At 39.9% G+C, this 15,775-nt stretch overlaps 1 protein-coding gene across 2 annotated transcripts in view; it reads left to right on the top strand.

Moving 5' to 3' along the window:
• LOC121370307 (rac guanine nucleotide exchange factor JJ-like) overlaps window positions 1-15,775 on the top strand; it is a 59,327-nt gene continuing 43,552 nt past the window's right edge. For both annotated transcript variants that reach the window (XM_041495447.1, XM_041495446.1), the window contains exons 1-5: window positions 1-164; window positions 6,386-6,565; window positions 7,829-7,956; window positions 12,654-12,911; window positions 14,476-14,558. In XM_041495447.1, coding sequence (XP_041351381.1) covers window positions 154-164; window positions 6,386-6,565; window positions 7,829-7,956; window positions 12,654-12,911; window positions 14,476-14,558 — 660 coding nt within the window. In that variant the 5' untranslated portion in view covers window positions 1-153. The remainder of the gene's footprint in view (window positions 165-6,385; window positions 6,566-7,828; window positions 7,957-12,653; window positions 12,912-14,475; window positions 14,559-15,775) is intronic.

Here is a 15,775-nt window from a genome sequence, read left to right as displayed (position 1 = left end):
ATGCCATTCTAATGTTGACTTCCGACTAGCTACTTATTTTTGTTCACTGTTTGTTATATTTTAATTGAATGCAAACAAATGGAAAAGTATTTCCACAATACGGAAATAGTCAAATGACTATTTATTCACGGAATTCAATATTCCAGGGATGCGATGTTAAAACGGTGAGCAAACCATCATGAACCACATGACAAACGGCACATTAAAAGTGATATTGTTTATAAAATTAAAGCCGTAGCCTAAACATCTATTCTGAATATTTCGTTGAAATAGTTTTAATAGGAAATCCAGTGTAAAAAAAGAAAAAAAAAAGAAAAAAAGAAAAAAATAAAATAGTGGTACGGCTTGAGGTTGCCAGACTCTCCTGTGAAGGACATTTTCCCAGATACCACAATCTAACACACACACACACACACGCACGCACGCACGCACGCACATAAATAAAAGGTACGGCCACATTAAGGCAATGCTTTTCTGCGCCGTCCCAGTAAATATTTTATAGACAAAAGCTTTTGTGTTATACTGTTACACATTTCAAGTTTCAAGTGTCGTAGCCCGTATGCCCCCCCCCCCCCCCCCCCCCACACACACACACACACTTCATAGTCTGCCGAGGTCCGTCCGTGGATGTGTAATTAAAATTTAAAAAGTCCGACGATGTGAACTATATGACGGAACATTTCAAATTTACTTCCCAGAATGCAGGAAAATGCATCTCCTGCATTCTAGATTTAAAAAAATTTGGGGGTGGGTTATATATATATAATCCAATTTAGTTAACAATCGGATCAGAAATAAATAACTTACACACCCGGTCATTATTTTTGGTAACACATACTATAACAATTTCAAGACATACGACACACGACTGGCTGCTCCTAGGTGATGGATGACGGGCTTGTAACTCGAAGCAGTCGGAAGGGTGTACTAAACTTACGTTAGTCGGAAAGCAATACTAAAACGTTAGGTACGTGTATAACACGAACCACTCGTAATTTTACTTCTCACCTATGACAGGCGTAAATTTCCAGATTTACGACAAAATTTAGTTCTATCCTAGACCAGTGGTACCATGGACGTAACATTAGTTTGTGTGATAAGAAGTCAGAGGGAGGAATGATTCTAACCCTAATGACGTCAGGTAATAGGATTTAACGTGCACATTCAGAAAAAGTTGTTGTAGCACACGCCTATCATGGGCACAGGCATGGGCGTACATGGGGGGGGGGGGGGGTCGATGGGTTCGACCGAACCCCCCCTGAAATCGCTTTTTTTTATAATTTAATATATCTGACATTGATATCTGACATTATTATATTTACTCAACATAGTAATATATGCCCAATATCTCTGCAATCTATTTTGGAACCCCCCTTTTCAAAATCCTATGTACGCCCATGGTGTAGTATATTATATACTCTTCAAAAAAAGAAACGCAAAAGGGTACAAATGGGTTATAACTCCGATTTTATGTTTCCTACCGGTTCATGCTTTGTGAATATAAGGTCATTGCATGTCCCAAACACATTCCCACGGTTACATTCGATAAAACGCAGCTACTGTACAATAAAGTTCCAAAATGTGAATATTCGCAAAAACGCAGCCACGTGCAAACCATGTCACCACTGCACGTGCGTTGTCTGCACGTGCAACATGAACACCGACAGTATAAAAGTGCAGGGTGTTCGCTTGCCTGGCCTCTGTATTTGGCCGACAGTTGACAATCCAGGACATGCCACGTCTCAGTGAACCGCAGAGAAACAATGCCATCGGCCGACTAGACGCAGGCGAATCCAGAACGGACGTTGCCAGGGCATTCCATGTGTCCCCAAGCACCATCTCCAGACTGTGGGACCGTTACCAGCAACATGGATCAACACGTGACCTCCCTAGATCCGGTCGACCACGGGTCACTACCCCCGGGCAGGACCGCTACATCCGGGTACGCCACCTTCGGGAACGATTGACTACTGCCACCTCCACAGCCACAGCAATACCAGGTTTGCGCAGGATATCCGACCAGACCGTACGGAACCGCCTACGTGAGGTAGGAATTCGTGCCAGGCGTCCAGTTCGAGGTGTCATCTTAACACCACAACACCGTCGACTCCGACTGCAGTGGTGCCAGATTCATCGACGATGGCCTCAACTGCGATGCAGACAGGTGTGGTTCAGTGACGAGTCCCGATTTCTGCTCCGACGTCATGATGGAAGATGTCGCGTGTATAGGCGTCGTGGTGAACGTTATGCGGCAAACTGCGTGCAGGAAGTGGACAGATTCGGCGGGGGTAGTGTCATGGTGTGGGCAGCCATCTCACACACTGGCAGAACTGACCTGGTCCACGTGCAGGGCAACCTGAATGCACAGGGCTACATTGACCAGATCCTCCGGCCACACATCGTTCCAGTTATGGCCAACGCCAACGCAGTGTTCCAACATGACAACGCCAGGCCTCACACAGCACGTCTCACAACGGCTTTCCTACAGAACAACAACATTAATGTCCTTCCTTGGCCATCGATATCACCGGATTTGAACCCAATTGAGCATCTATGGGACGAGTTGGACCGACGCCTCCGACAGCGACAACCACAGCCCCAGACCCTGCCCGAGCTGGCAGCAGCCTTGCAGGCCGAGTGGGCCACCATCCCCCGGGACGTCATCCGTACTCTGGTTGCTTCAATGGGCAGGCGGTGCCAGGCAGTTGTCAACACACGCGGAGGCCACACCCGGTATTGACTCCAGATGACCTTGACCTTGGTGGTGTGTCCTATCACTTACTCACAATGGACTAGAGTGAATTGTGAACAATCCTGCAACATTTGGTAATTATCGGACTCACCATTCAATAATTAAATCAATTCTCCAAATGTTACGACAATGTGGTTTTGCGTTTCTTCTTTTGAAGAGTATAGGTTATAGATAACCTTCAATTGAAAGGACCATGTGTATTATATGAAAATGAATGTATACATGGGAACTAACTCTGCAAACCCTATGGATATGTAGACACAAACGTCTGTTGAAAAAATGGGTCACAGTAAGAAAATAGAGATGTATATGTATATATGTATATGTATATATGTATGTATGTATGTATGTATATATATATATATATCTACATGGGCGTACATGGGGGGGGGTTCGATGGGTTCGACCGAACCCCCCCTGAAATCGGTTTTTTTATAATTTAATATATCTGACATTGATATCGGACATTATTATATTTACTCAACATAGAAATATATGCCCAATATCTCTGCAATCTATTTTGGAACCCCCCTTTACAAAATCCTATGTACGACCATGACAGGTGTCGGCTCTCGCCGGTTCCCCCCTTCAGGACAAGAAAGGTTTTGTTTGTTTGTTTGGGTTTTTTGGGGTGGGTTTTTTTGGGGGTGGGTGTGTGTGTGTGGGGAGGGGTGTGTGTGTGTGTGAAAGAGGGAATCACATATGCTAGTATGTGCATGGGGGGAGCACAAGTAGGCCGACTGAGATCGGGAAGGGTGGTGGTTTTGGTGCTATTGAATTTGAAATGTCACGTGGGATTATAGTGAAATAAAAACTGTTGCGTAATTTTGTGAAGGTAATTTGGACACATAATTTAAAACGGTTCACCGAACATGAAATGGAGCTAGTTTGTTTTGTTTGTTTTGACTTAGTTGGTCGAATGCTAGGTCGTTGCTGGAACCTTGCCTTCACGGAGGCTGTGGTGGTTTTACTCCCATAGATGCCCAGTTAGTCCATAGAAGGAATCAGCTGTTGGGGGATCGTTTTGAGTGTCCTGAGACGGGCACTGTAGATTGGTGGGAGGCACCCTATAGGAGTCTCGTTGAACTGAATTGTGTGCGACGTTAGATCGGGACGGGCACTGTAGATTGGTGGGAGGCACCCTATAGGAGTGTCGTTGAACTGAATTGTGTGCGACGTTAGATCGGGACGGGCACTGTAGTTTGGTGGGAGGCACCCTATAGGAGTCTCGTTGAACTGACTTGTGTGCGACGTTAGATCGGGACGGGCACTGTAGATTGGTGGGAGACACCCTATAGGAGTCTCGTTGAACTGAATTGTGTGCGACGTTAGAAGGTGATCTTACCAATTAAATGCACTGATCGCAATTGGTGTCTGCTTCTGTATCTGTAATTACAGTCTTATGTTAATTACGTGATTTGTAATTTATTTAACGACACCTCAGCACATTTGATAAACTACAACAATTTGATGTCTAACATGGTTATTTCGACACTTCGGGGCGCGAGAAGGGGTACTCGCTGGGCCGCTGCTGCCACAGGCTACTCCTTTCAAAAGTAAGCACGCGATTTTTACAGATATGACAGTATATAACAGTCTTTGAAATATCAGTCGTGGGGCACTAATATGGGGGGAAAAACATTCAAGTACACCAAGGGCGACTGATTCTGCATCGACCCATCGCACCTCAAGAGAACACTCTACCACTGAACTACATCCACCCGTCTGTTGTCAGTACGTGTTACAAGCATTTATACGGATCTCATTGGTGGCAATAGGGGAATCAGGGCCGTACCCTGATCAAAATCCTAGGGAGGGGCACTACTTTTTATAAACAAATGAAACACTATACAAATTAAACCCTGAGATGTGTATGCTATTTTTGGGATTGAAAAAAAAAGTAACGAAAAAAAGGTGAGATTCTCAGGGGGTAACTGCTCCCCCCCCCCCCCCGAGGGTAAGGCCCTGGGAATTCCCTTGTCGTAAGTGTATAAGTCTTTCGAGTTACAGTCGTGTTCCTGTAGAGTTACCTATGTTTTATTGCCAAAGCTACGTATGATTCGGGTTATACTACTAAACTTTCCCTACGACTGTCGAAGTACTGTCGTGGCGAACACGTAACACCAAAATATTTACGACTGTTTTGAGTTACAAGCCCAAGGTCATTACATCCACTGAAAAAACAGCACGATCGAAATCGATTACACTGTAACGTATAGTTAACCTGACAATCATTTGTCTGTGACGCCACGCGTTATACAAGTGAAAGGGCTGTAAATAACTTTTAGTCGAAAAAGGTGTTAAAATTTGCTTCAAACCTGGTAAGAAGGGTTGAAAATTAACATGAAAACCAGGTCGCAAGCAGGGCCAGTTGAAGAAAAATCTTACTGGCCTCAAATTCAACTAGCCTTCTAATTGTCACATTGAAATTTAACTGCATGGGTAAAATTAAAACTATAGTGTTTTTTTGTTAAATAATAACCGTTTGCATTAAAGAAAACCAATGAATTGACGTTGAACTTCATAATGAATAAAGTAAAAATTGATATAAAAATACGTTGTTAAGTTTTAAACCCATACCAAAAAAAAAAAAATTGAAAAAGAAATCCAGTATAAATAAAATGTTTCTGTACAAAGTACCATTAAACGAAACATATTAAATCTCATTTTCAATACAGGGTAAAAGGTAATGCAGTAGAAACAGACTAAATGTAGAACTGCGCGTGCTTTAGTAAACTAGTCTGGGAGTGGCAGTCCTCTGTGTGGCGATGCAAGAGGGATGGAATAAACTTTGTGGTGATAAAAGAGGGGTGAAATTCCCAGCAAATTATTTCCTCGGGAGTTGCTGTTCTCCTAGATAGAGATCCATGGAATCATCCACTGTTTTGCCAAATGCCCATTCGACTCTGCTTTGTGCAGAGATACGGCCTTGATCATGTATTATGGTTGTGTCATTCAGATTACCTTGGGTGTTCCAACATTTACCTTAAAACTTGTATCACAAAAATAAGAGTTAACCTATGCAGTTTGATGGTAATTTGTAAATAATTTTTGTTTTAATTTACACTGCTCTTTTAGGCCTACCCCCAATAAAGTGTTATTTGAGATGGTGTGGGTTTAAAACTTAATAAATGAATATATTTTATATGAATTTTATCTTTATTCATTGTGTTGGCGCTGTCAAAATATAGAACATGTTCTAGGTCTTCTGCTGCCAGATCTGTAGTTCACGCCAACATAGACGCTGTGTTTTGTCACATTCGATTCAGTATCAGTGTTTCTTTTTCAACTAGTACCATACTCACCAGAACCTAAAATCGATGGTCGCCCAACGGACTACCTTTGTAAAATACTTTGTCGCAAACCAACTGCAAACAAACACGTTATTTTTCTACGAATTGGGTCAGCAAGTGATCTACGTCACGCTCACAATATACAGATATTATTATTATATTGAGTGATTGTGTCATATTGAGTGATTATTATGTAATGATATGAGCAATATCTTACACTGGTGTGTAATACAAAACTATTTCATGCATAATAGATCTATATTAATTAGTAATAGTTATAAAGGAAACAAAAAGAAAACCCCCCAAAAGCAAATGTTAATCCAGTTCACTTGATCGACAGAATGTGGATGGTGTTTCTGTTGATCAGTACACTATGGACGACATCCGATGAAAAGGCTTTTCCAATTTGCTTCCCTGGCTGTGGTGTTTTTAAGCAAGTACTTCATTGCAGCTACTTAATGAACAAAGATCTACAAAAACTTTCAATGTGCATCAAACGACATCGCGGAATATTGGTTATGTGAGTTGATTTAAAACGTACATATTTCACCCAGGGTACAGCACGATCTGGACTTGGGTTGCACGAGTGTTCCAATATGAACCTAGCTGACCTTTTTGACCTTCCCTGGATACCTATACGAATAGACTAATATTGCACTGTAAAACAAACACACAAACAAACAAACACACACATACACACACACACACACACACACACACACACACACACACACACACACACACACACACACAAACAACAACAAGCAAACAAACAAAACGTTTTAGCGTTAGTGGTGGTGTTTCACCCATTCAAACCCCCACCACCACCATCACCACCCACCCAGCCTATCAGTGTTTCTGCTAGAAAGACATTTTTGGGTATGGCGCTATGGAATTGAAAGCAACCACAGTGAACAGGGCCCTCACCCAGCAACAAAATGGGTTACGGTTAGGGTTAGGGTTAAGAATATCATACAGTAATGAATAATTCATTTTATTAAAAAGTTAACTTAAAAAAATAACATCTGCAAAAAAACATAAAAAAACATGGGTATGGCGCCATACCCGTTTTACCCTCTGGCAGAAACCCTGCCTATGCCCCCGTCCATTCCATTCAGCATGTCAGAAGTGGAATATTGGTCAATATGACCTGAAGCCAATATTAACACAGTAGATTCTATCTATTCTATCTACAAGTCTTGTTTTTAACACTGCACACCCATTATAACTCTGTCCTGCTTGGTTTCTTGTTCAGAAAACAAATTAAATCCCAATATTTAGGAAAATCCAACTTTTTGTTTAGTCTTAAATGTATATAGGTATATGTGCTACATTGTAGCTGGGTGGTGGATTAGGTAGGTAGGCGTGTAGGAAAGTACCTACATTACTACCTACTATTAGCTGTGTCTATCTCTATATTTATTTAAACCCATCCATCCATCCATCCATCAACCAATAATCTATCCATCCTTTCATCCATCCATCCGTGCATGCATACATCCATGTATACATACATGTATTCATCTTCCATCCATCCATCCATCCATATATCCATCCATTCATCCATATATCCATCCATCCATTCATTCACATCCATCCATCCATTCACATCCATCCATCCATCCATGTATTCACCCGCCATCCATTCGAACCTGCATCCATCCATCCATGCACACATACATGCTTTCATCTTTCATCCATCCATCATCTTGTATCTCTGTCTCTGTCTTCAGTATATGGTATATGGCTTGAAATTGACATTTTACTGAATCTTAAATTACAGTGATATTAGGAACCATCAGCTGACATGCTCATGTCCATTTGTGCAATTCATTAGAAGTGTGAAACTTCAGGAACAAAACATCCTGTTTCATTCGACTGTCTGCGATTCCAAGCATATTGCAATGTGTGGTAAGAAGATATATATATATATATATATATATATATATATATATATATATATATATATATATATATATATATATATATACTGACGGCCAAAAGAAACTACAAGGCTTCAAATTGTATTATAGAACACCAACAAACTTTTATTACAATTTTTTATTATCTCTCATATAAAAACAGGACATGTTGCCGCCATCTTGATTTTCAAAATGACCGCCATCAAAAAACTATTTGCCAACATTTCGGCTGCCAGGACATATATACTTGATTTAAGTTGCTAATTCTATGTTTTCACACCTAGGAATTTAATAAACATGATAAAAATAAAGTATACTTATGTACTGTGTAATATGAAAATATAATGAAGTTCAACATCTAAACGTCACAATGCACTTTGTGATACATTCAAAGTTTTGGTAAGGTGGTTACGAACTTGTTTCTTTTCGATCAGCAACAATATTTATCCGATTATTCAAATTTGTATGTATGTAAAGTTTCTTTTGGACGTCAGTATATTTAAAACAAACTTTAAATCTACATACTGATGTTGGTGTAACCATAGTTAGCACGTCACACGCAAATGTTGAATTTGGGGACATTTAGTTTTTTGTTTTGTTTTGTTTTGTTTTTAGTATTCCACTAGAATGTGAACTAGGTAGTTTCGGATTCCGACCCAATACTTGCGATTTGTGCAAGTACCGAATCATGCTACTATAAAAATCCTTTATTATCATAATTTTCGTTGTTTTGCTAAAATACACAATTTGTTGAGTACTTATAGTCTGTTCCATCCTCCTACGAATTTTTAAATTTAATTTTGTTTTTGTTGTAAACATTTCACTTTGGTTTGACATAAGAAGAAAAATAAAAGTGTTTTGAAAAAACCCAAAACAAACAAAACAAACAATATGTGCAATTTAAAATAAATAACTTGTAGAAAATACCATAGTACCAAAAAGGGCGTTCCCTGTGCGAAGGACTATAGATTTGTGGATCTAAAACGTATTATCATAAAATAATATTATGTGTATATATGTATTATATTATTGTTGTGTTCTTCAATTCTTTGAACCGGCCTCGGTGGCGTCGTGGTTAGGCCATCGGTCTACAGGCTGGTAGGTACTGGGTTCGGATCCCAGTCGAGGCATGGGATTTTTAATCCAGATACCGACTCCAAACCCTGAGTGAGTGCTCCGCAAGGCTCAATGGGTAGGTGTAAACCACTTGCACCGACCAGTGATCCATAACTGGTTCGACAAAGGTCATGGTTTGTGCTATCCTGCCTGTGGGAAGCGCAAATAAAAGATCCCTTGCTGCCTGTCGTAAAAGAGTAGCCTATGTGGCGACAGCGGGTTTCCTCTAAAAAATAGTGTCAGAATGACCATATGTTTGACGTCCAATAACCGATGATAAGATAGAAAATCCACGTGCTCTAGTGGCGTCGTTAAATAAAACAAACTTTACTTTAGTTCACAACTCATACGAAAATTAGACCACCACGAATAAAAGTGATTTCACAGTACGTTTGTAGCCCGATATATCAGTAGGAAAAGTTACAGACCAAATTTTTAAGACATTACACTTATCAGAGGCGGATAGTTATAATTTTATTATATATTAATTTTCTTTTTCTTTTTCTTACGATGCCCCTCTAAACCTCCCCCAAAGTTCTTTTGGTATTCCGCCTCATGTCATTGGGGTCCCCCTGTAAATGGATTTTCTGGATCCGCCAATGCTTATTACTTTTGTACGCAGGACTCTGGATTTCAAATTTTGTGTCATAATAATTTAATGACACCATTTCGTCTGTTTTGGAAACTTCTTAAATAATCGTAGTAATATGGGGGGGGGGGGGGGGGGGGGGGGGTTGCGGGACGTAGTCCAGTGTTAAAGCGCTCGCCTGATGCTCGGTCTGTATTTGATCGATCCCCGTCAGTGGGCCTATTGTGCTATTTCTCGTTCCAGCCAGTACACCACGACTGGTATATCAAAGGCCACGGTATGTGGGGTGCATCTGAATTTTTTATTTTTTTTAGCGGGTTTCCTCTCTAAGACTATATATCAGAATTACCAAATGTTTGACATCCAATAGCCGATGATTAATAAATTAATGTGCTCTGTTGGTGTCGTTTTAAACAAAACAAACTTTAACTTTTAACTTTTAGTAATGGTGGATTATATCACACGTCAATGGACTACCAATTCAGCGATTTTGCAGATACGCTACCAACATGCAAAATGTTGTTTTTATAATATCCAGAGGACTGGTACATTTTACTTCACTGCATCCTTTAAACGTTCACCATTAGCATTCTCTTAATAGCCGAAGGTGACCTTTATTACCTAAAAGAAAGAAAAAAAGTTTGTTTTGTTTAACTACACTACTAGAGCACACTGGTGTATTAAAGGGACATTCCTGAGTTTGCTGCACGTTTTAAAATGTTATCGATAACAAATACTTTTTAATGATTGTAATTACATAACAAATATATTGTTTTACATAATATATTAATTACTGTATATTAAATGTGTTTCTGATCGTTCTAATATTTGACCTAGGTTAAATTTCATTTCATTTCCCCCAAAAAAATGTACGTACAAAATTATTTGAAGACAAAATCCAGTTTGGGCTTCTTACAAATATTAAGACGACCAGAAACACATTGAATATACAGACACTGATATTCTAAACAAGAAAATATATTTAATATGCAAGTTTAATCGTAGAACTATTTTATTAGTCGGAAACATCTTACAATGCAGCAAACTCAAGAATGTCCCTTTAATCATCGGCTATTGGATGTTAAACATTTGGTAATTTTGACATGGTCATAGAAAGAAAACCCGCTACATTTTGTCATTAGTAGTAAGGAAGATTTTATATGCACCATCCCACAGACAGGATAGCACATACCATGGCCTTTAATATACCAATCGTGGTTCACCGGCTAGAACGAGAAATAACTCAATGGGCCCACCAACGGGGATCGATCCCAAACCGATCGCGCATCAATCGAGCGCTTTACCACTGGGCTACGTCCCGACCCCTTTATTACCTAAAGGCGACTTTGAAGGTAGTCTCTTTGAGTGGCCATCAATTTTAGAAAACTCTGGTTTTTCCAGTATAATTATTGCAAAATGGGATACAGTGGAAAGACCAATGTGTTACATAGATAATTATAACGAGCATGTTTTAATATGGAAAATATCACTCGAGTCTGTATTTGTTATTTAATAGTTGTTAAGGCTCCGACGAGACAAATACTAACTAATTAAACGAGGAAATTTGATTCTTACATTTAATGGCAAATAACATTGAAACAAGTCATTTTTGATGCCTCAAATTTTGTCCTACTTTTTTGCTCATTGTTTTGGAAATTCAAGATTGTTGGGGGGGGGGGGGGGGGGGGGGGGGGGAGTTGCGTGCGTGCGTGTGTTCAAGGAGATTCATATTTTCTTATTATTGACATGAATCCAGGGAATGTTGTGGGTGGAATTAAGGCAAAAGTATTGTCTCATTAAGTGTGTCAAAGTGCCTGAGGTTCACAAAGAGTACCTTTTTCAAACAAGGACTCGTCTACATCACCTCGTTTTAGAGAGCTTAAGCGTGACTCCTAAATTTATTCTGAAGGGGCGCGTAATATCAGTCCCCTTCTTTGAACAAACCACTTTCCCGGTGACAATTGCTATTTTGAGGAATGCTCTTTTATCGTCCTTTACATTTTGATGAGTAGGTCTAAGACGTTTTACACTCAATCCTGGCTACAGATTTTCGAAGATTTCTTAGCGCTACGATATCGTAAAATCGTCCTTAACTATTATGTCACTATAACACGGGCCATAGTGACGTCATAGTCTACGACGATTTTAAGATATTGTAGCACTAATGATAGGGACAGCCAAATTGGCCAACATTCTGCTAACGACGTCCACGACTGTCGCTAGTCTGAGCGCTCTTACAACTCGATTCTCGTCGTATTCATCTCTTACGACCGATTAGTTGTTAATCTGAGCGCACTCATCGTAGTCGGTAGTTGAGAACATTACAACACAACCATCGAGTTGGCCAACCTCGTCATGACAGTTGATAGCCTGAGCCTAGCATATACGATAGCTTCAAAAATCTGGACCCATGTCCCAATTTCACAAAACATCGTAAACCTAGTTGTGCACTTAAACGTAAATCTATGACTAAACCACAGTACTTATTACGATCATAGTACAACTAATATAGTTAGAAATACACTTATTTCATTTTCTTTTGTCTTTAATGTGCTCCATTTTCCCTAATCACTGGATCACTGGTGTAGGAAGCGGGGGTAGGGGTGGGTGGGTGGGTGGGAGTGGCAGAGGTTATGTGCCCCCTTTTTTTTTAGCAGCAAGTTTTTTTGTTTAATATATATATATTATGCATGTATTTATATGTGTGTGTGTGTGTGTGTGTGTGTGTGTGCCCCACCCCACCACCCCTTTTGGCACCTTCCTACACCCGTGTTAATGATGTAAATATTTTTCGTGAAATCGATACCAAGGACTTGCAAATGTATGCCCGGTATAACTACTAGTCGCCAACGTAAACTTACGATGTTGGTGTTTTTTGTTTTGTTGTTTTTTTGTTTTGTTTTTTGTGGGTTTTTTAATGTCTGATACATGCATGTGCTGGCCTATTTCACAGACGATACTTGTTGTGATGTTTTATTAAGATGAATCGCTGGAAGTGCAAAGTACCACAGGTGATAAGGCGCCTGTCCTCGGCATATTCGGTGGCCGCGTCTTTTATCTGAATGGACCCGATTTCGATGGCCGGCTGATCGGTTGGGACCAGAAACGAAAAGCTATTATCTCGGGTATGAGAGCTCAGTTTATCAGAGACAAGTACGCGAGGATTGAAGCCAACGTCTTTGCGAGAGCTAAAAAGTCTGCACATTCTATGATTCATTATCGTTCCATCTCGCCCTCAGGTGAGTGTTTCTACCAGCACTAAGGCAGTAACTGTGATAGAGAATATTATATGAGTGGTTGTTAGATAGAGAATAATAGTTAACCTGGCAATCATGTGTCTGAGACGCGTAAGGCAACTACAAGTGCAAAGGGTTGTAATTATCTTTTAATAGATAAAAATGTTAACATTTGCTTAAAACCTGGTTTTTTGAGGATATGTAATAAATAGAATAATACATTCGTGTCCGTTAGATACCATTTATTTTTATGTAAAAATACATAGTGATTCATTTGCAACCCTATATAGCTATTTGGTAGTAATGCTAATCTGAATAAACGTTATTATGCAGATTCGTGCATTTTCGTTTAATTCGGTAACAGCTAGCTTGTTCCCCTATAAAAAAAATGGGAGCCCGTACGCCTATGTGCTTAATATTATGGGTCATAAATAGGATATTATACTCGCTACCATTTCGTATTATGTTTATGTTCCTCGTGAAATAATTGTCATTGCCACTTGCTAAAGCTCATGACAAATGCAAATTATTTCACTCGGGACATAAATCTGATACGGAATGAACGCTCGTTTAATATCCTATAAATATGAAATATTTGACTGTTTAGACACCAGACACTTAAAGCACGTGAGTGCATATTCAGTAGGGAAGGAAGGAAATGTTTTATTTAACGAAGCACTCCAACACATTTGATATGGAGGTAGGAAACCCGCTGTCGTCACTTCATGGGCTACTCTTTTCGATTAGCAGCAAGTGATCTTTTATATGCACCATCCCACACACAGGATAGCACATACCACGGCCTTTTATGTACCAGTCGTGGTGCACTGGCTGGAGCGAGAAATAGCCCAATTGGCCCACTGACTGGAATCGATCCCAAACCGACCGCGCATCAAGCGAGCGCTTTACCACTGGGCTACGTCTCACCGCATTCAGTAGGGATACCTCCAGTTTTGCTACACCAACCAAGTATAACCGATGATCTATGACAAAACTAATTTGTCAATACTAAGAGGAATCTGTACTTTTCAACTGGTAAATAATTTGTGTTCTCTATTTATGTGGGTACCATATGCAGAACTAAATTGGACCAGACATTTTATTCTGTTTAACTGGCCCGCCAACATGAATTTTCTTGATTTAGAATAAAAATAATTTTTAAAAGGTGCCTTTTTTCATTGCTGCCGATACCATCAATTTATTAAATCTACATTTAAAAACCCCCAACAAAAACAAAATAATAATATTAAGATGTTTGCATCCTTTGGACACTGTTTTAGATGAATGCAGTGTTGTATATCTAAAATAAGTAACATGTAATATTCCATAGGGAGTACAAATTATTTTAATCCTTATGTTATGTGACATTGCAATTTCCTGGTATTTTAATTTTAATTTTTATTCCGATTCCCGATATTGTTTTGTGCAAGAATTAGCTCGTAAACCATAATATAAAAAAATATCTGGCCTTAGTTGATTAACTAATAAAGGACTTGGCACATATTTGACCCTTTTGGTGAATTTGTACAATGCATGTCTGTTTTCAAGTTCTTTGTATTGATTTCAGAAATATATGATGACGACGACGATGACGACTATGATGACGACGACGACATTATTATTCAGAAACTGGATATGTTAAGTGATGAGGTAGGTGAATGAATGAATGAATGAATGTTTAACGACACCCCAGCACGAAAAATACATCGGCTATTGGGTGTCAAACTATGGTAATGCAAATAAATAAAGTGATGATCAACATCAATATAAAAATTCAAGGTTTAAACAAAAACAGTGTAAAGAACTGTGCCAAAAATACAAATACAAATATCACAGAATTTTACGGACACCGAATTTTACTCTAAACTTCAATTTGTGCTGTATTGGCCATTCTCAAAGAGAATGTTACACCCCTGCACCACGGTGAGGTTACAGCACGCGCAGGGGAGGTAGGTGAATGAATGCAGTTGTAGATATGTGTCCAATTAAAGGACTAGGTCGGTATCACTCGGTCTGTGGCGAGTGCAGTTTGGAGGTGGGGGTGGAGAGCGGGCGAGACATGTTCCTCGGGAAAATGTACATCCCGTTGGCTCAAACCCCGTCAGTGCTTGAGAAAGTGTTCGACCCATCAGGTAGTTCGACCTCGGCCAACATCGGATATTTCCGTAACATTAGTTAGAAAGTTGAATTAGATACTGGTTATGTATTATCGGGAAGGGAAGGGAACTCTATTAACGTGCCCATGTCCATTAGTTCAGACACGCCCATCCCGGAATTAATCTCTGACTTCGACATGACTAAGTCCGGGACAGACGGGGAAGGGGTAAAATTTGAACGTTTGAGGAGGGCGGAATTTTGAAAAATTTAGTAAAGTCGAGAATAACCGTGTCTTGTCAAATTAAAGGCCAAAGAAAACAATTTGAGTGCTTGTCCAAAATATGATGGTGATTTGAGCAATTTAGACGGACTGCCACAAAGTAAAGTGTATCAGACTATTTAAAAAAAAAAAAAAAAAAAAATACCCCAACAACAACAAAGTTTTAGAATGGGGGCCAATTTTTTTTAAGTCTGAATAAGTCCATACTCACGGAGGAAAGGTTCGCAAACGAGGGATCTAAGGCGACGCCAGGAAGTCTCCAGTTCGAAGGTTAGGGAGCGCTGGCCAAAATGTGTCTTCCCAGGAGGACCGCCACTGTTGGGTACGCTGTGCCAAATGTTGTCTTCAGAAGGCGGTGGAGGGTGTTGTTATCCATCCTGGGCAGAAGAAGAGCTTGGTTGTATACTTCGTTGTGGCGGAACGTGAAACAGACTGCCTGGGTCTTGTCGTCGAAGTATACGCGGTGGATCGCAAACTCCCCTTCGTGGTC

This window comes from Gigantopelta aegis, chromosome 4 (genome assembly GCF_016097555.1).
Source record: "Gigantopelta aegis isolate Gae_Host chromosome 4, Gae_host_genome, whole genome shotgun sequence".
NCBI lineage: Eukaryota > Metazoa > Mollusca > Gastropoda > Neomphalida > Peltospiridae > Gigantopelta > Gigantopelta aegis.
This window is presented reverse-complemented; position numbering and strand designations above follow the sequence as displayed.